This window comes from Vulpes vulpes, chromosome 9 (genome assembly GCF_048418805.1).
Source record: "Vulpes vulpes isolate BD-2025 chromosome 9, VulVul3, whole genome shotgun sequence".
Taxonomy (NCBI): Eukaryota; Metazoa; Chordata; class Mammalia; order Carnivora; family Canidae; genus Vulpes; species Vulpes vulpes.
This window is the reverse complement of record NC_132788.1, coordinates 25,729,352-25,751,560: the sequence shown is the minus strand read 5'-3', so window position 1 is coordinate 25,751,560 and position 22,209 is coordinate 25,729,352. Positions and strand designations below refer to the sequence as shown.

Genomic DNA, 22,209 nt, shown 5'->3' with positions numbered 1-22,209 from the left:
TGCTTCTCCCTCGGTGTCTCTCATGAATAAACACATAAAATCTTTAAAAAGGGGGGGAGGGGCTCAGAAACTGCCTCGGTAGATAAGCTCTTAAACACCTGGTAAATATGAAAGGGAAAAGCTGTGAGACCAGGAATTAAGATGAAAAACTTAAGGATGAAGTTAGGTTTCACAAATTTTTAAGTGCTTAACAAAAGCTACCAAAGCCACACATTTGCAATGACTTTATTCTTAAATTTCAATGAGGAGACATTCATTACCTCAGTGTAGTTCTGATAAATTTGACCTGCTCCCTGACAGTTGGATAATCCCATTTCCACCCCGTGCCCACTAGCAGCTTGCACTCACCCGGGAAGCCCGCAGAGATGCCTGCAGAGTCGTGCTACCACAAGAACCCAAAGGACTACAGGGCATCCTCACACTTAGTTTAGGACTCTTTGTTAGAAAACAAAACCAGCTATGCTTATTTAGGGTTGGGATCAATGTCAATACTTAAATCTCAAATTACCTAATTGATCACGTGTCACCGCAGTTCAACGGGTGGGGTGCTTTTTCTTGGTTGCCTGTCCAAACGAGATGATCGATGGAAGGGACTGTGCCGCCTTCTTCACTATCTGGAGGAGGGCACGGTTTTAGTTTAGACTTAGAAGTTTGTGCATGTACTCGAACCCTTTCCACTCTAAAATGCGTCAGACCAAAAGCGTGGGCATCGCCTAGCAGCTTGTTAGAAACGTAGAGTTTGGGCCAGACCTCTGAGTCTTCCCTTGCAATTTAACAAGACTCCTGATGATTCATATGTTCGTTAAAGCTTGAAAAATAAGGCCTTAGAGCACTGGTTCTCAAACTGGGCTCCTGACCAGCCACATTTGTATCACCGGAGAACTTGTTAAATATGTCAGTTTGGGGGTACTCCCCAGACCTGAGAGACAAATCGTCCTAGCAATCTGGGGCCTTCAGGCAATTCAGATTTTAACGTTTGAGAACCACAGCTTTAGCGCTCTGCTTCCAAAATGACTAAGGATCATTAACAAATGGCTAGCCCCCTCCTCCCCTACACGCATGGGTGTGCCAGCCCCAGAGGAATGGTTGTGATTGAATGGGGCTTCCAGGTAATGCTCCAAGTACTTTCCCAAAGGGAGATGGGGATGCATATGTGCAGCTTTAACCTGGAGCTCTAGAAGGCTCCCAATATGTGGAGATCGGGCTCCTACTCCGGTCTGTTGTAATATAACGGGAGTTTTAAATTTAGAGCCCTAGATTCAGATGGGTCAAATATTCCTCTGAGGAAAAGATAAAATATTCCACTGTAAGTAGAAATCAAGTAGACTGTAGGCCAGAGATGCTATACATTTGATTAAAGTGTGGAGCAGAGGGTGGGGTTGCCAGATTTAACAAACACCAGATGCTCAATTAGATTTGAATTTTAGAGCAAGTAATTTTTTAGGAGGAATAGATCCTTACAATATTTGGATCATAATTATACTAAAAAAAAGAAACCTAGTGTGTCTAAAATTCAAGCTTAACTGGGCATCCTGTATTTTATCTGGCAATTTTAAGAGAGAAATATTTTTAGAAGAAAAATCATCTAAAGCACTCAGGAGTGGGCATAAGAGCTTAGACTTTGCAGAAGTCAGTGACAGTAAAAGTTATTTTATGGCGAGGAGGAACCTAGGAGATCTTCTAAACCATACAGAAGCTCAGAAAGTCCCACAGGTCATTACTGAGCCATACATCCACCTCAGACCAAGACTCTCCACCAGCTTGTCCTCTGTCCTACATGGGCCATAGCAGAACTCATCTGGCACCTCAACACAAATTTCTAACAACCTACCTTGGAATCTCAAACCAAGTTCTGATGCTTAAAATACTTGGAAAATTACTGTGGAGTCTGGCTCATAGCCGTACTCCATGTGGCAAATGACTGGCTTCAGCGTGGTGGTGACCAGTTTATCCAGAGCTGAGCTTCAAATGAACCAGTTAACAGCAGCTTCCAGGGACCCAAACTAAGCCACTGCATCAGGTGGCAGCAGCAGGAAGAAAATCAATGTGAGTCTGTGTAGTACAATTCGAGGCCAGCACTACTGCTGGAGAAAGCCCTCAGCTTGGTGATTAATCACCATACCTGAAGGACTGCAGCAGGAGAGTAGACTATAGACTATGTACACTGAGCATAACGGCTCCCATTAAGTCCTTTAATGCCCCCACAATGGGGATTCCTCAGCTTGAGGGGCTTTTTCAAACCACAGTAGAAAGAGGGGCCGTGTCCTCCGGGGGCCCAGGCTGATTTGCAGTAGTCACCTCACACCACTCCCGGCTGTGTGTGGCTAAAGACAAGGCAAACAGTGGTGCCGGAAGAAGTTAGCTAAATGCCATTCGGCTTTCTAGCCCATTGCCTGAAAACACTTTTTGCCTTTCTTGAGGCTTCAGTATAGAAACAGATTCTTTTAAAAAAGAAACAAAAGACCAAAAAACCCACAAACACAATCCCTGGATGTGATAACATCTGCATGCAGCTAAGTGAGAGCAGGCTGGCCAGTGAAGCAAGGCTGCCCCATGCTCATTTCCTGCAGGCAGAGCCACGCAGAGGCCAGGCAGCCGGACCCTTCTCCTTGGTACCGCCCTGGCTGGCTGTGTGCTGGCAGCAGAAAGCCATCAGTCCTTCCATCACTAACTCCATTCTTGAGCTCCTATTGGCCATGCATGTCCAGGCTTTCGAGTAAGCCGCCCTCGACAAATACAAAGTAATTCAGTTCTTTATTATAAACATATCTTTATATATGATGTCTTCTCAAAGTCAGCCTTAACTGGAGGCCAATCTTCTACGATGGGGCCCAAAGCAGTCCTGCAGTCTTTCTGAAAGCTAAATTTTTAAATGAGGAAGCAATTCCAGAACCCCCCGCAGAATCAGTCCTTAGTCTTCATGGGCAGAAGACAGTCTGCATTTTTAGGAAATGTGAGGCGATTACCTAGACCCACAAACACTGACACCTACTACATTCAGATCGATTGGAGAAAGCAAAATGAGAAAAATGGGAATCCAACTGAGAAAATTCACTTCACTTTCCACAAGGTCATGTATTCCAAGGTTGCTTCAAATTAAATACATTTAATTATGATTCTAGCCAAGATTCACCCTAAATATCTCTCGGCAGCCCCATAAGCAACCATTTCCCCTGACGGGCAGCCAGGAGCGCTCCGTTGCTGCCACCGCACGGAGGTGAGTGCTGCCCACAAGTGCCTGCTTGCTGAGGGGGACGTATCCACCCCTTTTATTCTTAGCTTCTCGACTGCCTGTCACAGTTTCTAAAAGTCCCAAGTCCACCAAGTTCTTTCAGGGATTAAAGCAGGAAGGGAAAAAAGGGAGGGGGGGGGTGTATTGATATCCTTTCTCTTGAAGAAAAGGTCGATCCGTGATGAACTGTAGCTTCTGGACTGATACCCATCAGTGTTCTCCAGTCTGAACATAGTCCTCTGCGACCTGGGACAGGGTGCTCAGATATTGCCAGCTCAAGGCGGCCAAGAGCATGACAAACGACAGGTAAATAGGGGAGTAGTGACTTCGGGAGATCAGCTGGCAATTGGGAAGATTCTGTGTCCTGATGGTAGAGATGATCTGCCTTGTTTTACCAGAAGACGGGTCTGAGCTGGGGATTCTATGATAAATCTGTGAAAGAAAGGAAAAAGCAGTAAGTGGCACTACTGGGTGCTAGGAACTTTATAAGCATCTTCTGTGTTTACTTCTTATGATAACCCTCAACAGGTAGGTATTTTATGTCCATCTTACCAATGAGGACATGAAAGGAATAACCCAAAGCCACTTGACAAGTAGGCAGGATGTCCACTGAGGCTGGCCTCGTCCCACAGCCGGTCCTCGGGAGCACCAGGGAGTCCCTGCCCCCAGGTCCTCACTGATCTTCATGTCCACAACGCCTCACAGAGCGAGGCACAGAGGAGGAGCTTGGCTGCGCCCACAGCGTTTGTGCTGGAGCAGAGCAACATGGAGAGGGGAAAGGATACTGGAGAGACTGGGCAAATGCAGCCAGACAAACAAGACGGATCTATGGTATAGGCCACAGGCTAGATGCAGAAAGGCCAGAGCAGAAGCTGGAAGCTGGAGAGTAGTCATCCTAGAGTCCTCTCGGGGGCCCTGCCCTCCTACCCCGCCACAAACCTCCAAAGCATTTGCTGAACCCAGGCCTCACCTCCATGCTCACAGTTACTGCTGCGGGCTTGGCCCTCCAAGCCTCTCAGCTGAGCTATGACCAGCCTCCAAACTGAGCTCCTGACTCTACTGGAACCCTCAAGTCCACTCGCTTGCTCTCCATACCGTCACCAAAGAAACCGAAGGCCTCTGCTTGACACCCTCAGTGGCTCCCAATCAGCTGCTGAGGGTCTGAACTTCCAACTGCCGACCGTTGTCTCACAAGTGTGATGCTCTGCTCCTTGCTCACATCATTCCCCCCTCCTAGAATGCCCCTGTTATGCTCCTTCACCCGGCCAACTCTCACCTGTTGCCCAAGTCTCAGCTTAGGTATCAGGTCTTCTAGAAAACCTGCCTTGAACCCCTCAGTTGGGCCATGTGCCGCCTTATCGCTTAACACTGAATTCAGCTATCCTCTGTGTCTCCCTAGACTGCAAGACTCAAAGGCACCACGCCTCATCTTTCTGCCTCCTGCCCAGCTCTGTGCCTGGCACACAAGAGGCCCTGCACAAATCGTCACTGACTCAAACTGACAGAGCAGTTAAGAGATGATGGAGGTGAGAAGTGGGAATGATCCAAGACAGAGGCAAAGAGGAAGCAGACAACAGAGCAGGCATATTTTTAAATAATTTTTTCCATAAATTTCCATTATATAATGGGCATGTTTTTTCACAGACATATTTCATATTCTTGCCACCCTCCTACCTCCCCACCAAAAAATCCCAGCTGCAATTTAGTATAACAAGAAAATAAAAGAATATGCCTACAAGGGGCTGGCTGCTACATCAAAACAGCATGTGACTTTTGATCTTGGGGTCATGAGTTCAGGCCCCACAATGGGCATAAAGCTCATTAAAAAAAAAAAGAAAGAAATATGCTAATGATATCTAATACCTAATATTATGCTACCAAGAGTAGCTTTAGAGAGAAAAACATAAGCAGGGATGAAACTGCAATTTCCTTTCTACTTTCTTTTTAAAAAAATTTTTAGATGATGGAGTAATGCTCTTAAAAACAAGCAATAGAGAGGCCCCTGGTTGGCTCAGTCAGTTAAGCATCTAATTTCAGCTCAGGTCATGAGCCCCCACAATTTTATTTTAAAAATAGACTATAAATATATTATGCTGCAACTTCACTTTTTTCACTTACATAATTTTTTAATGGACATCTCTTAATGCCAGAACCTAGAAAATGATGCCATTCCAGTTTTAAACACAAGTCGCATAATGCAAATGTACTCTAATAGTTTAATCAATTCATTCCCAATGAGGACTGAGGACAAAATGCTACGATAAGCACCTTTACACATTTTCTGGTTAATTTTGTATGTAAAGTCCTAGAATTGCTTGGTCAGAGGGCAATGCACGCAAAATTCTGAGGAGTAGCAAAGTCCATAGGTACAATAGGCAGGATAGGGAGATGCCTAAACATCAGGCTTAGAGAGAATAACAGAGGACCCTGGGTTATCTGGACCGCTTGATCAGGCAAATGGTCATGTCATTAACCAGAAAAAAAAAAAAAGGTTATGACCAAGTCCTGAGCTGGAGTAATCAAGTCAGGAGTGATGAGCATGTGGTGGAGGAAGAAGCCTGGCCACCAAAGAGAATGCCAGAAAGCTTTTGCTCAGTGAGAGAAAATGAAAATTAAGACAGAACTCTGGGAAAAGCAGTGTAAGGAGTCAGAAAGGCAAAGGAGTAGACAGACAGGTAAGAGGTTAAACCGGGGATGAGTGTCACAAAAGCCAAGAGAGGAAAGGGCTTTCTTTTTTTTTAATAAATTAACTTTTTATTGGTGTTCAATTTACCAACATACAGAATAACACCCAGTGCTCATCCTGTCAAGTGTTCCCCTCAGTGCCCGTCACCCATTCACCCCCACCCCCCGCCCTCCTCCCCACCGCTTCCACCACCCCTAGTTCATTTCCCAGAGTTAGGAGTCTTTATGTTCTGTCTCCCTAGACTCCTTTCCCTAGGAAAGGGCTTTCGAGGTGAAAAGGAACCACATTGTCAAACAGTTCAGTGGGATCAGGGACACTTAAAAAACTGGTCATTAGAAGGTCATCAAATCAGTTCAGTAAGAAAAGTTCTAATGACAAGATAGGAACAAAAGCTAGCTAGCATGAGGTGGGTTGAAAAAGGAGGAATAAATAACATGAAGTATATGTATCTTTTGAGAAGCTTAACTGTCCGGGAGAAGGGGGAGAAGAGCAGGTAAAGAAGAACAAAGCCAGGCCAGGGTCACGATGTGCCCACTTTTTTTTTTTTTGAGAGTGATGTGCCCACTTTTTAAGCAGAGTGGCCTGAGCATACATACACTAGAGGAGTGACTGGAGTGGGGCGGTTGGTGGAGCTGCAGATAAAGAGGCCGCCGGCCCTGAGGGGGCGACAGTGGGGAGCAGGAACGTGGACATGCAGGGGGTAGGCTCCCACAGCAGAGGTGGACACAGAGGCGTGGAGGGGCTTCACAGCACATTAGCTCATACTTCTTCACATGGTGAAAAGGCAGAACCAGCTCAGGAGAGGATGGGGATTACAACAGTGCTTTCCAGACTTTGGGTTCACAGGTGTCACCTGCGGATCCTGGTAAAGGCAGATTCTGATTCAATGGGTTTGAGTAGGGGTAAGGTTCTAGCAAGTGGCCAGGGGCCACTGATGTGGCTGACCGGAGGACCATACTTGTGAGTCGTGAGCACAGAAAGGGCTTGATGGGCAGGACAATGCTCCAGATGAACCACAGTGCAGGGTGAAACAGGAAGCTGTGTCAACTTGAAAAATATTGCCCTCGCCAAGGAATGAGGATTGGCAGAGAAGGAAATAATAGTTTCTGGCTGTTGGCCTGAGCATTTGTTTTGGTCCCAAAATAGCTGGTTGAGCTTCTCACCAGCTGACAGGTGTCCAGACTGGTTTGAAGCTGTGGCTGCTCCAGAGGACGCAGGACACTGAGGAACAGTGCCCACCTACTCAGCCGGTTCGGCTGTCACTCTAACTCTTCCTTTAAGCAGTCAGGTTGCGTGAGGAAAGCTTTAAAGTCCCCTGCAAGTGCATTACTGTGACCACCAGTTAGGCCCCAATACCTGAGAGAATAAATGTGTCTTCCTGTCTTCCCATAAAGAACAAACTTGATCAGTGAGGAGAAGGAGGATTCAGTGTTAAAATTTGGAGAGCAGCAAAAACCCAGACAACTGGGGCGCCTGGGTGGCTCAGTCTGTTAAGTGTCTGCTTTTGGCTCAGGTCATGATCCTGGGGTGCTGGGATGGAGCCCCATTCTCCTTCTCCCTCTGCCCTTGCCTCTCCCCATTGCTTGTGCTCTCTCTCAAAACAAATAAATAAAATCTTAAAAAAAAAAAAAAAGCCAGACAACTTGTGAACTTGACACAAAAAGTTTTAACTTGAAATTTCATTCATGTTGACATCAAAGCTATTATTACATTTTATTCCTCCACATTCGGAAGTCTTCAGAGATTTTTCTGAATCAAATCAACTCAAGTATTAATGTCTTCCCCAAATTAACCTTGAGTTTCACTGGAGTACTTTTAAACAACTGGTGCTTTAAATCAGAGGTCTGCAAACATTCTTAAAGGGCCAGAAAATATTTTCAGTTTTGTGGGCCACCTCTGTTGCAGCCTCTCAACTCTGCTGCTGTATCATGAGGCACCCATAGACAGTGCATAAGCAAACAGGTGTGGCTGTGTTCTAATAAAATGTTATTTATGAGGGTGTAGGGCAGCCAGCTGTAGTTTGCCTACCTGTACCCTAAATCAGACTGAATCACAAATAGGATTTAATTCCAATGGTTAAAGAAAACATCAGATAAAATCTGAATCTTAAGAGAGTAATGGAACTATCTACAACATTTTTTTAAAAATCGTTCTCTAAAATTAGTGGTCAGTATAAAACTACGGAACTAAAATCTTCTCTGAACTACGAACTACACAAAAGGTTTCCAATTTATATAAAATGGAGGAAAAGTGTCTAATATGGCACCATTCAGTTCAGAAAGGGTAATCCAAACCCCTTAGGATTGTAGTGAACAGTGTAGGCTCTGAAGTCAGCCAGATCTTGGTCCAAATCATGGCTCCAGCCTCAGGTTTCCTTGATATTAATAGTACCCACCTACTATTCAGTTGCTATGCCAGGCACACAGGGAACTCAGAGGAAGTGCTGGCAATTTACGGTGAACCGGACTGTCCTAAATCTCAATAGTAGCAATTTTTTGGTCACTGGCCGAACGAACACTTTATCTAGTCACTAAAAAAATTTAGAATTAAAAAAAAAAAATGTGATCTTCTCCTATGTCTTCTCTGGTGCCTCTGGTAGAAATGCAAGGTCCAAAGCTTGTCAGATTGAAGACAGGTAGGAACTCCAAGGAAAATGTGCAAAATGCAATAGAAATCAGAGGAAATCATTGTCTTGCAGAATTCTGTTTAGGGGAAACCACTATTACAAATCACATCCCTGTAAAGGCGTAACCAGAGGATGGGAAGGAGGCAGAAAACTATTGACAGCAGTGGTTATCTCTGGGAGAGAAGGTGGAAGGTCTTTTGGTTTCATGTATTTCTGTAGTAGTAGTTCAATCTTCAGTAGAACATACCCTAAGGACCGGAGGGCCTCCAATCCTCAGAAGCCACCTCCCTCCCTAGTGTGATGATCATTAAAAATGTCTCCAGATATTGCCAAATGCCCCTTGGTGGGGAGAGAGTGCACCTTCAATTAAGAACTACTGCTCTAAGGCCTGGTGATTAGTTTTAGCCTCTAAGAAAGTTTTTTGAACCTAGTCATATTGTATCTCCAGCAGGAGATTTGACTTCAACAAGTATGTTTTGTTTTATAGCGTGGTTTTGGCATTTGAAATGAGATTTGCATTAGAAAGTTGAGAAATCATTGCAACATGATGGTTTTCCTTCACTGAAATTTCCTACTGTGGTTTCTCAGTTAGAGAAACTGATCATGAAATAATGGGAAGTACCAGGTTGAGTGTCAGGCAACGTGGCCTGGAGTCCGAGATCCACTCGGTCAGATACTATACTAGCATGTCAGATACTATATTAGCATGCACAAGCCTCGGCTTCACCTTCCTCACCCATAAACCAAGAAGCCTGGTCGGCTTCTAACACCATCATCACCCTCCAAAAATCTGATCCTACTGAGGGGCTCCACCCTAAGGGTTTACTGCATTTATACCCTCCCACTATCGTGCTGTACGGGTAAGATCCATCAGCAACCTGGGTACACATTTTTTCCTGATACAGGACACCAACTCCTGTCTACCATAATACAGTGAGTTGTTAACAATGATCTAACATCCAAATATGAACTATTTAAACAGTGGTATTATTTAAATCCTAAAAATAGCTACAAATTCTCCAGGTAGTTAAACAAAAACTCACCTCTTCCATATATTGGTATATTATAGCTTTGACCGCTGGCATATTGGTAGCATCCATCATTAGAGTTACTGCTTGCCCTTTTCGGATCTTCACTATACCTTTGAACACCTGCTGATTATTGTAACAGGCAGCCAGAGTGGCAATGGCCATCACCTACAGATAGAAGGAGGGAGAGAGAGGAAAAAAAAAAACAAAACAAAACACTAATTCAACTAATTTCATGAAAAAAAGTATGAAATGGCACTCTAAATAATCACCATTATGAAAAGGTGAAAAAAATCTTCTGTAGAATAAGAACATGCATGTCCAAAGGTATAACTAACCAAGAAAAAATACCAAAGAAAAAAGCATGTCAAAACTTGGACCTTTCCCACTCGTCCCTTCTCCAACTACACATAGAATCAAGTGGTCTTTGAAGTCTTAAATGATTCTATGGTTTAACCACAAGGACCCCTTTTTATTTGGAAAAACACAAGCATTACGCCTGTAAGATATTTTCCATGCTAGAGCAATGAGAGAGCCAAAAAATGTATCTCAAAATAATATTTACAAAGAATTTTCTATTTTTCCTACAATGAACCTATCCATTACACATGAAAAATAACATGGAGGGAGTGGGGGGGAAATGGGAAGGGGGCATAGTCCCCAGTGTTCATAGGCAAATTATCTCTACGGTAAATGGGAACCTAAGTCAGGCATGCAGAATTTAGCTCCAATAACCACTCAAGATTGGTCCTTAAAAGATCAAATCAAGGGGCACCAGGGTGGCTCAGTCAGTTAAGCATCTGCCTTGGGCTCAGGTCATGATCCCAGAGTCCTGGGATCAAATCTCAAGTCAGGCTCCCTGCTCAGTGGGGAGTCTGCTTCACCCTCTCCCCTCTGATGCTCCCCCCAGTCTCCTACACACTCTCTCTCTTTCAAAAAAAATACATAAAATCTTTATAAAAAAAAAATCAAATCAAGTGTCTTTTTTTTTTTTTTTTTCAAATCAAGTTTCTAAATCAGTTAAATCTCATGACTTGCATGTACTTGAGTTGAAAACTAAAATAACTGGTAAAGGGCAGCCCGGGTGGCTCCGTGGTTTAGCGCCTGCCTTTGGCCCGGGGCGTGATCCTGGAGACCTGGGATCCAGTCCCGGGTCGGGCTCCCTGCATGGAGCCTGCTTCTCCCTCTGCCTGTGTCTCTGCCTCTCTCTCCCTCTCTCTCTGTCTCTCATGAATGAATAAATAAAAATCTTTTTAAAAATAAATAAAATAACTGGTAAGGCAATTAAAAAGTGTAGAGGACTGAGGGGCTAGGTCCATAGTATCAGGTTCCATTATCCTGAGTCTGAGAAAAGGACAGGAAAACTAGGCGCATAAGTAAGACTCTCTGTAATGACAAACCTTCACCTACATTTTACCCAGCATTCCCCATAAATCTAAGCCAAAGCCTTAGATTTAATTTTAAGAATAAGGATCTAATGAGGCTGAGCTGGGTCTGGTGGCTGTGGGGCAGAGAAAAGGTATGGTGAAACACTGCCTGCTTCCCCCTCGGCAAAAGAAAATAGACCAGAGTCATCTTTTCAAGGAACCATATTCGTAAATGCAAGCAAACCAAAATAGTAAATGCATTCTCTCTATCCCCATCACTGCCCCCATGCCACTCTTTTTAGCTCCCACCTCTCATCTACAAGATAGCTCCACTTCATACCTGTGGAATAGCACAGAAGTTAAACACACTTTGGTTTCTAAGTCTTGAGAGGTAAGTGATGACATGTGGGATGTGGTGTAGCGCGTTGGTTATAAGTTCGTTCAGGCACTGCACAGCTGAGTCAATATTCTGTGGCTTAGCAAAATCACCCAACTTCTTAACATACTTGCTCCAAACCTTAAAAATAAGTTATAGCATGTGCATAAGGGAAGGATGTACAAGCAACAGGAGAGAATATTGATGAGTAAGAACTATGATATACAGTAACATTTTTCTTAGCTCCGGACTCATCCTTCCCCAAGATCAAGTCTGTTTTAAGCTCGATGCGGTAGCTATTTATGACAACCTGTCAGGGCCCGATCACAGCCTAGGAGTCAGTTAAGTATTTGGGAAATGGTCTCTTAGGGACATTTAGTAAGCGTGTACTAAGCAATACTTTGATGATTTCAGATAAAGAGGATTCCTGTTATTCAGAAAGGCATTAGTCTACTCCTGAAAGAAGTAACCAGATAAATACAAAATCAGCTACAACAGTACTGCAAACTAAACATTAAACATTATTACGGTTGCCATAGCTACTTGCTCTGCCAATTCAGATATGAACACAATCATAAGAAATTGGGAATTAGTATGGCATGTGCAAAAACAGTTTTTCAATTATTTTCAGTAATCATATTAGGTGGTAGTAGCATTAGCATCACTATTAAGAGATGGCAGGATCTGTAATGTGGGGAAAAAAAAGCAAATGAGTAATTATGGCATATACTAATTCTGGCATCTCTGAATCTCCATGAGGAAGCAATGAAGTAGAGATGTAATACAGAGGAGATTACGTAACAAGCTGACAGTCCTGAATGTGTGAACTGAAAATATCAGTACCAACTTACAAGATATTTTAGTTTTAAAACTAAACGCACACACACGATGACTACCCCAAGAGCAATGACTATTCCTAGTAGCCAAGTGCAGTGCTGGTTACTATTTCCCATTAGCCCAGGTGTCTTACCTAGGCTTCCTGAAGAGCTGGATGAATCCAGAGCTCAGGCAAGAAATGTACAAAATGAGCTTAGAACATCTTCACATACCAAATGGCAAGGAAGCGCTCAAAGGGTCCCCTCATGAGGACTCAGGAGCCAACCTGAACTTCTTCCCGACCAAAGGAGGGAAATTCTGAACTTTAGTAATGAGAATAATTTTGGCAGATTAAACCAAATCAAGTATGTTTTAATCCCTGAGTTTATAATGATTGCAAAAAATAACTAATTGGTCACCTTATGAGGATGAGAGAAAATTCATTATCTTAAAAGCTGGGTAAAGAAAAGAATCAAATATATATACTGTCTTCCAAACATCAACTGTACCATTCAATAAGCAAATAGTAAAGGAGGGGGGTTAAATCAGTCCAGCTAATAAAGGAAGACACAATTATAGAATTAAAAATTACTTTATGGCATAAAATTGGAAGTCCTGAAATAAACCTTCACTTAGGGTCAACTGATTTTCAACAAGGTGCTGAAATAATTCAATGAAGAAAGAACAATCTTTTCCACAAACAGTACTGGGACAACTGGACACCCACACAAAAAAATGAAACTGGACCCCTACCTCACACCACATACAAAAATTAACTCAAAATGGATCAAAGCCCTAAATGTAAGAGCTCAAACTATAAAACTCTTAGAAGAAAATGTAGGCATAAATCTTCATGACCTTAGATTAGGCAATGGTTTCTTACATATGACACCAAAAACACAATAACAAAAGAGAAAACTAAATCAATTACACCACATCAAAATTAAAAACTCTTATGTTCCAAAGGACATCATCAAAGAAGAAAAAAGTTAGCCCACAGAATGGGAGATAATATTTCTAAGTCAAGTATCTGATAAAAAAAGGGACTTATATCCAGAAGTAGAAAGAACCCTTACAACTCAATAATAACAACAAACAACATCATGAAAATATCTGAAAGTATTTTAGTAGTTTTCAGGATACGTACCCAAATAGATATTTTTCCAAAGCAAATATACAAATGACCAATCAACACATGAGATGCTCCACATCATTAGCTATCAGAGACTGCAAATCAAAACCACAATGAGATACCGCTTGACACCCATGAAGATGGGTAGAATCAAAAAGACAGATAACAGGGAGAAGGAGTAGGTAGTTATTGTGTAACTATTAGTTTAAATGGTAAATTTTATATTACGTAAACTTTACCACAATAAAAAGATGTCATACACATACATAAAAAAAGATAGTAAGTGTTGGCAAAGAGGAGGAGAAACTGGAACCCTCGCACACTGCTGGCAGGACTGGTAAAATGGTACAGTCACTGTGGGAAAAAGTCTGGCAGTTCCTCAAAAGGTTGGTAGCTATATGAATCAGCATTTCCTTTCCTAGGTATATATCGAAGAGAAATGGAAACACGTCCACTCAAAACCTTGCATACAAATGTTCACAGAATTATTAATAATAAAAAAGTGGCAACAATCCAAATATTCCTCACCTAATGCATGGATAAATAAAATATGGCCTACCTATACAAATGAATATTATTTGACTATAACAAGGAATGAAGTACTGATACATGCTACCACATGGCACATGGATGAACCTTGAAAGCATTATGCTAAGTGAAAGAAGTCAGTCACATATTGTATGATTCTTTTTTACATGAAAGGTCCAAAACAGGCAAATCTACAAAGACAGGAAGAAGAAGGTTGGTTAATGAGGGCTGGGGAGTAGACACCGGGGGAAAATAGTGACTGCTAGTGGGCATGGAGTTTCTTTCTGGAAAAATGAAAATGTCCTGAAATTAACTGCGGTGATAGTAGCACAACTCAGTGAACATACTAAAAACAAACAACAACAACAACAACAAAAAAACCCCACTAAAAATGTTAGAAAGATAAACTGTATAGTATGTAAACTGTCTCAATAGAGTAATGATTTTAAAATACTGTTTTGTAATCACAATAAATTAACAGAACTAGGCATGAAGCCTAACAACTGCTAACACCAAAAGTTGGCAAAGATCGACATTACGTACCTCTTGATAAGGGAACACACCAATATCTTTCAAGAGGCGCATGCTTATTTTTCTTTAGATTTTAATACATTTGATGTGTTTTAAGCCATTGCAGTTATTATCCTTTCTGATACTCAAACTATTCCATATGCAGCCAGTGAAAGCCCCTTTAAATTGGATCCTGTACTTTTCAATTTGATAGCTACCTTCTTTCCTGGGATGACAGTGTATTCCAAGCTCATTTTGTATATTTCCTGCCCCCACTATTCCATAGAGTGAAATGGTATTAAAAGACCAAACTGATACACCAGCAGTACATACTACTGCTGGTTTCTTTCTATACCTCTTCATAGACAGAGCTGGACTTTTTCTTTTTTAAGAGAATCTGTAACAGGAGTTCAGACTGATATTTCCAATTCAGTTTAGGATTATGGGAGTTTTGCTTAACTTAACTCATAGTTTTATATTTGTACCTTTTAGACTAAAAATCTTGGTTCCTCAACTGACAGGAACACAACTGCCTATTTGCTATTAGTTACAAAAGTTTCTGTAATAGTTTCAGTATTTCAGTAACAGTATTAATCACATTTTATTATGTTTTGGTTTCTCCTATTGTTTAAACTACACTGCTGGGGATCCCTGGGTGGCTCAGTGGTTCAGCGCCTGCCTTTGGCCCAGGGCATGATCCTGGAGTCCCGGGATCGAGTCCCGCATCAGGCTCCCGGCATGGAGCCTGCTTCTCCCTCTGCCTGTGTCTCTGCCTCTCTCTCTCTATCATGAATAAATAAATAAAATCTTAAAAATAAAAATAATAATAATAAAATAAAATAAACTACGCTGCTGTGCACCTTGCTTTTTTACACTTAATAATATAACCTGGAGATTACTCCATCGTAGTATAGTTCTTTTTGTCCTCCACCAGGTGAATATACCATAGTTCACTCAATCAGTCCTGTATAGATGAATATCTGAGTGGTTTATAAAATGTAACTATTAGAAACAAAGGTGGATCAATAACTTCCCATATTATCCACTTGCCAAGAGGCCAGCTCTCAGGGTTGTTTGTACCAGGGGACTCTCACCAAGCACACAAACAGAATGTCTTTTTTCAAACAGAGTGTTCGTGTCCCCAGTCCTATTCAGGGATTATCAAATTTAGGACTTTTTGCCAATCCTAAGCAAGAAATAATATGTCAGGGCTCTTAATATCTCTGTTTTGGTCAAGCTATTTGAATTGACGTTTAGTAACCAGTCTGGCTAAAGTTCAGCTCATTTTATTCACACCACCACCCTGTGGTCTAACAATTCAATTTCAGAGAAGAGGGAAGTAAATTGTGTGCAGGACTACAGAGCTGGTGCTTACGACCACACTGGAGGGATGCCCCTGTGTGTTAGGCAGTGTGGTATGGGGGAGACTCTGGCTGAGACTCAGCAGACTGAGGCGATCCTTTTAGGTGGCCACTGACTCACTGAGGGTCCTTACACAAATCCCCTCCCTTAACTGAGCTGTGGTGTCAAAGGAAGGGTCGTCATGAGCTCTTTTGCTAACCTGCCCACACAGGAATCCACCTGGGATTCCCCCAACTGATACTGTCTGTCCCTTCCCCCAACTCATACTGTCTCTCTCTCAAATAAATACAATCTTTCAAAAAAAAATTAAAAGCACTTGATTTCAGAGAACCATTTTATGGAAAGCAATAGGCAAATGTTGGATTATTAAAATCAGGAAACAGTCATAGGATTTTCTAGCTTTCCTTCTGAATAAAGTCCATGTCCAATCCCTGCCCTTCCCTATCCATTTCCTAAAATTAAGTCAAAGATCAACTCCTGTCCCTTATAATGAACATCCTGTAGTTTTTGCCGATCTAACATCTTCCTCCCTCCTGCCATAGAATCCTTTTTGGGGAAGAATCCAATCTATGTGTGCTAGGAAGACAGAATCCAGGTCTAGCCAGAGAACTCAGCCCTCTGGCGATAGTAACTTATTATGGGATGGGCACAGGATCCAAGCTCCACCAACTGGGCCTTCCTAAAACTTTTTTATTAAGCCAGTAGATTGTGAGTCATGAGTTGTTATATCCATCACTTGGAGAAAGCCTATCCTAGAGGTAATAAAAAAAAGAGAGCTTCTGTGTAAGAGTGTGTATGTTTGTGTATGACTATGTATATAATCTGAATCCCTGGACTTAGCCAGTCTACCTTGAAGCAAACTAAGTCATAACCTGTTTTATAAATCCTCTTACATTGTTCAGGGTAGTTTAATTTCTCTTTCTTTTATTTGTATAAACTATTTGAACCGACATTTCCATCACTTCCAACCAAAAGTTTTGTTTTGTTTTCAGAAAAGTATTTAAGATTATTTTTCCCAAGTCCCCTAAATCTGTTACCTCTTGAGGCCAAAATTCTCTTCCTTCTCGCTGGTCTTCCAGATAATCACGGATGATGTTTGTTTTCTGCAGAAACAGGCCCATAGAATTGGCACACTCTATGTCTTCACCAACTAAAGGGTCTTCTAACTCTGAGGCTGAGAACAGTCGGGAAAGGCCAATCCCCACCAGTCCAGCGACATAGTGACAGTACTGTAAAACAATATTTTTAAAATATTTTAATAATGCAGTATTTACTAAAATGGGAATATTAGAGATCATTAGCTATAAAAACAAAAACAGGTTCCAAACAGAATGGACAAGATCTTGTTTTGATTAAAAACCACAAATATACACTATGTACATGTAAGGAATAAAAAATAGCCAAGAAGGATGGGCACAAAAGATTGAACAAAAGTGATCTCTGATCTCTGGCTGGTTTTATTTTTTTTCAACTGTGTTTTTTTCTCTGTCTAGCATGAAAACGTACTACTCCTAGAATAAAAAGTCATTGAAAGGGGCAGCCCGGGTGGCTCAGCGGTTTAGCACCGCCTTCAGCCCAGGGCCTGATCCTGGAGACCCGGGATCGAGTCCCACGTCAGGCTCCCTGCATGGAGCCTGCTTCTCCCTCTGCCTGTGTCTCTGCCTCTCCCTCTCTCTCTCTCTTTCTCTGTGTCTCTCATGAATAAGTAAATAAAATCTTAAAAAAAAAAAAAAAACATTGAAAAAATAAACTAGTAGAGTAAGCTTTCTGATATCTAAAACTGAGAGTGATAGCAATAAGGGAATGAGGAATATTCTAATAGAAACTGGAATACGAAGTGGAGGTTAGTCTTAAAGATACTTTAGATCTTGCAGTGTCTCAAAATCTTCATTTCATAGAAGAACAAAGTACTATGGCTCTGTCCTAACCAGTCTTAAGCACTCTGCATATTTAATCCGCCTTTATGAGGCACGTATCATTACTATCACTATTTTATAAATGTACAAACTGGGCAACTAGAGGTCAATTAATTTCCCAAGATCACTCATCTGACTCATCTGAAAGTCAGAGGCCAGGGACTTAAAGCCAGGAAGTGTGGCTTAGGAGGTAGGCTCTAACAACTTTACTGAAACTGCCTCTTCTCAAAAGAATTCTTGGTAAATGTCATTTTTGATCATCAAAGGATTTTTTCCCCATAAAAGTGGTTTGTCAAAGCTATCCTCTCCTGAAAAGAGTTTCCCAAGACAAGTTAATGCAACACTCTTATGAAATGAATACTCATTACACAATTTAAGAAGTGGAGAGCAGTTAAGGAAGGTACCCTCTGGGGTGGACATTAGGAAGGGTAAAAGTTCGAGAAAGACCAAAGAGGAGGGCCTCTGGTTGAAATGTAACATAAAGCCAGAGACTAATCAAGGGGCCCAATGAAACACCAAAAAGAAAGTACTTGAAATATGGCTAGGAAAGGAAGAATCTGGAAAGCATAAAGATATGCTAAATGAGATAGAGAAATGAGCTGTGGACAACTACAAGAAATTTAAAAAGAATTACTAGACATTAAGACATTAGTACTGGAATGCTTGGGTGGCTCAGCAGTTGACTGTCTGCCTTTGGGTTAGGGCATGATCCCGGAGTCCCGGGATCAAGTCCCATATCGGGCTCCCTGCATGGAGCCTGTTTGTCCCTCTGCCTATGTCTCTGCCTCTCTCTGTCTTTCATGAATAAATACAATCTTTTAAAAAATAAAATAAAATACATTAGTATTTCCTTAGTGCTACCTAAGGAAAGGCAGATTTTATTTTAAGAAGAATTCTTTAGATAGAAATATTCCTAGAATGGAGGTAGTCCTTTTCCTCCAAAGTTGAAGGGGGTTAAAAAAATCATTAAAATTGAATTGTATTGAATTTCACCTAATCAGAACTTGTATTCAACAACCTAACATTATATTTCCTGTAGACATAGGTCTGTAGGGCAGAAAAGGAAGATACCATGCAGCTAAACAGGGTTGATTCTTGGCCAGGAGGAGTTTCAGCTTTAAATTTAAATTCATAGGCTGATAATTCAGCAGCAGCCACACTCATGCTAACTTGGAGAGCATAAACCAACAGTTCCAAAGACATTGCCAGCAATATCTAAGCTTTTTTTTTTTTTTTTTTCAATATCTAAGCTTGAAGGATTAAGAGGTCAGACTCTGGACCTACACTCACCTGAGGAATATATATGTAGTAGCCTCTCTTCTGAGATCTTAACTTAAACATTCCTAAAGATACAAAATACACACATAGCTCAGATGTTTAAAATGTCTTTGCTTCCACTGGGGTGATGAAGAAGTCTGCCAAAGATTCCTATGGAAAATGGGCAAGACCCCTCTTTCCTATCCTGTATTTTGATGTTTAGTTTAGTCATAGCCATAGTCAATTAGGTCCCTTTGTCTAGATAAGCACTTTCTCCCTGAACCCCTACTTCCACCCTGGCCAATATCCTACACAGCTGCTGCTCATGAGTAAACTCAGGCCAAATAAAAGCCATTATAATTTTATTTGCCTCATCATCTGCTCTCATATCCCTTTCCAGGTCTCCTGAGGAAGACAACCCCATCTGTGTGGGGTCTCCCACTGCTAATCCCCACGCATATTTGCTTATTACCGCCATATGAATTGGGGGAGGGAGGTTAAGAAACTTGGAACTTCTCCTATTGTGTTAATTCTGTAGGGGGATGATGGGAAAGGAAGTAGTAAGGTATTGGAGAAGCGCTCACGCCTCAGCACAACACACCCACGATCCAAAGTTAGTACCTCTGAATTCTCATAAACTTGTTTTTGTTTCTACGAAAACATATATACCACTTAACAGTTTAAGTAATACCTACTTCTTTTCAAGATTTATTTCTTTGAGAGAGAGAGAGACAGGCAGAGACAGAGAGGGACAGAAAGAGAGAGCTAGAGCAGGGGGAGGGGTAGAGGGAGGAGGAGAAACAGGCTCTTCGCTGAGCAGGAAGCCCCATGTGGGGCTCCATCCCAGGACCCTGGGATCATGATCTGAGCTGAAGGCAGACACTTAACCGAGTGAGCCATCCAGGTGCCCTGATACCTACTTCTTGTCAACAAATGGAGTCAAGCGGGCACTGAGTTTAAAAGTCATCTTGTGTTAAGATGGAACTGGAGATTGATTCAGATACTAAGGTATGTACACATACACACATGCTCAGTGGTGAAAAAAAATAAGTAACAAAAAACACATTTTTAAGAGTTGAAAACCTCAGATATCTCTATATTACATGAAGTAATCTGGCCACTTACCTAAAATTTTATTGCAGGTCACAGACACTTTTCGAAGCTTAATGTTTGTACCCCTGGGCAGGTTCTATCTACTTTGGCCCACTTGAATGGTAAACTCCCTAGGGCATGGGTTATTTCAAGTACTCAACCATAAGCCCCTATGTTAAGGGTGTATGAGGAGACAGCCAAGCTAAATTAATGGGTTGTAAAACCAAAAACCTGGAACCGTAGACAACTTTATTCCTCAGTCTGAACTTCGCAGTGAATATGCGACACTGCTTTGTAAAGGCACTAACCTTGTCCCACTCCTGTTCAGATGTTACGTGTTTATCCAAAAACTCCGCCATCCCAAATCCCATTTTCCGGCAAATGTCAACAATCACTGTTTGATATTTCTCAGCCAAATTTCTAAACTCCAGGGAGATCTGAAATGGAAATCATAAAACAGAAAACATGAAACATGCATTTATACTGGGAACCAACATGGTACGTATAGATCATAAAACAGAGCAGCAGTAGAATTCATTAAGACTCCCAAATGATTCATCTATAAGCCTAAAACCTAGGTTATGCTAGTTTTCTACATACTGCTTGTTATGCAATAATAAACTCAGAAATTGGGGATCCCTGCGTGGCTCAGCGGTTTAGCGCCTGCCTTTGGCCCAGGGCGCGATCCTGGAGTTCCGGGATCAAGTCCCACGTCGGGCTCCTGGCCTGGAGCCTGCTTCTCCCTCTGCCTGTGTCTCTGCCTCTCTCTCTCTCTCTCTCTCTCTGTGTATCATGAATAAATAAATAAAATCTTAAAAAAAAAAACTCAGAAATTTTATTACTGTTAAAACAGAAGCATCTTAAAATGTGAAAGCTTCTAGACTCCAGAGAAAATTCAACGTCTGGCTCTATACTCATCTTTCCAGTATAAATAAGGGCTTCAACATAAAGTGGACATAAATGTAAGAATTTTAGGAAGAATGTCCCATTTCAGACAAACCTCATGATAGGGAGGACTCATTTCCACAAACATGTACTAGGCATTTTCTACATAACAAGCTTTGTTCTAGACACTGGGGATACACAGTCTGGAAAGGAGCCGAATCTTAAGCCCCTGGCAGGTTTACATTCTACCAAGATCAGCCAACTGTTTACTATCATCACTTCTCAAATTTTCGTCAGGAAGTTAGTGTCTCCCCTAATATAAGACTACACATTTTAATTCCTTACACAACTCAATTTAGTGTAATCTGAGGCATGGTACCCCACATTTTGTTTTCATAGCCCAAGCTCTAATGTAGAAATCATATTGGTGGTTTTTAAATTCATTGCTATTGCACAAATATCCTGTTTAAGTTTAAAGAAGTGTCTACAGATGATCAAAATACAATATGGAAACACCACAAAACTTCTTAAAATGCTACAAAAATATTAATAGAGCCAACACACTATACTGGAGACAGTTAACAGACTCTGTTAAGCATCAAAAGTGTGAGAAATACTTGGTCTATGTTCACAGAAAGCTTAGAAAAGCTTCCTCAGGAAACACCTATATTTAAGGACCTAAGGGAAAACCAGCTGATTGCACAGCCCCAAAGGGATTCAGAACCCTAAGAAATTTTAGGATTACTCTGATCAGCACCAACTGTTAAACTCCCCTAGAATCCACAAAATCAATCCAATCTTTCCAGAATGCTGTTCTTTCCAGAATAGTGGTTCCAAGACAAAGCCAAAAAAGTCATTCTTTTGTGGATTGAAACAAATGAGCAACTCTACCAAAGGGTATTTGAATCCCTGAGTCCCCTTCAGACCCCATTCTTTCCACAGACCCTTGACTAGGTCACTCTATTTATAAGCACAGAGATCAGTGAGGTGGGGAAAGAGGAGTGGTTTAGATTCTTAACATCAAGCACTCCAAAATGAAGTAAACACATTACTGCTGAAGGAGAAACATCTCCTTCAACAACTCTGGAGGACTAAATATCTAATTCAAAACATGGAAACAAAAATATCTAGGAAAAAGTGATGTTTTCCCAGACACCAGAAGTAGGGTGGAGAGAGAACACTGCTGACTCCTCCACACTCAGCACCTGGATTCACATATTCTGTAGGAGTAACAAGCTCTGAGTGAGTTTTTACTGCCCCTCCAGGTAATTCTGTTTCACAACTATAATAGATTTATAGGTCCATGAGTCACTTTCTGGTGACTCAAGTACATGGAGGAAGGATATCATGGTGAATCCACTAGTATAATGGAGGATGGCCAAACACCAAGTAGGGG

The 22,209-nt window shown here is 41.6% G+C and overlaps 1 protein-coding gene across 3 annotated transcripts in view; it reads right to left on the bottom strand.

Annotated features, from left to right (window-relative positions):
- Window positions 1–209: 209 nt before the first annotated feature.
- Window positions 210–22,209, bottom strand: part of FDFT1 (farnesyl-diphosphate farnesyltransferase 1) — a 35,244-nt gene continuing 13,244 nt past the window's right edge. For all 3 annotated transcript variants that reach the window (XM_026007815.2, XM_072719652.1, XM_026007814.2), the window contains 5 exons: window positions 20,237–20,365; window positions 16,701–16,892; window positions 11,280–11,456; window positions 9,588–9,740; window positions 210–3,664 (listed from right to left, as the gene is read on the bottom strand). In XM_026007815.2, coding sequence (XP_025863600.1) covers window positions 3,443–3,664; window positions 9,588–9,740; window positions 11,280–11,456; window positions 16,701–16,892; window positions 20,237–20,365 — 873 coding nt within the window. In that variant the 3' untranslated portion in view covers window positions 210–3,442. The remainder of the gene's footprint in view (window positions 3,665–9,587; window positions 9,741–11,279; window positions 11,457–16,700; window positions 16,893–20,236; window positions 20,366–22,209) is intronic.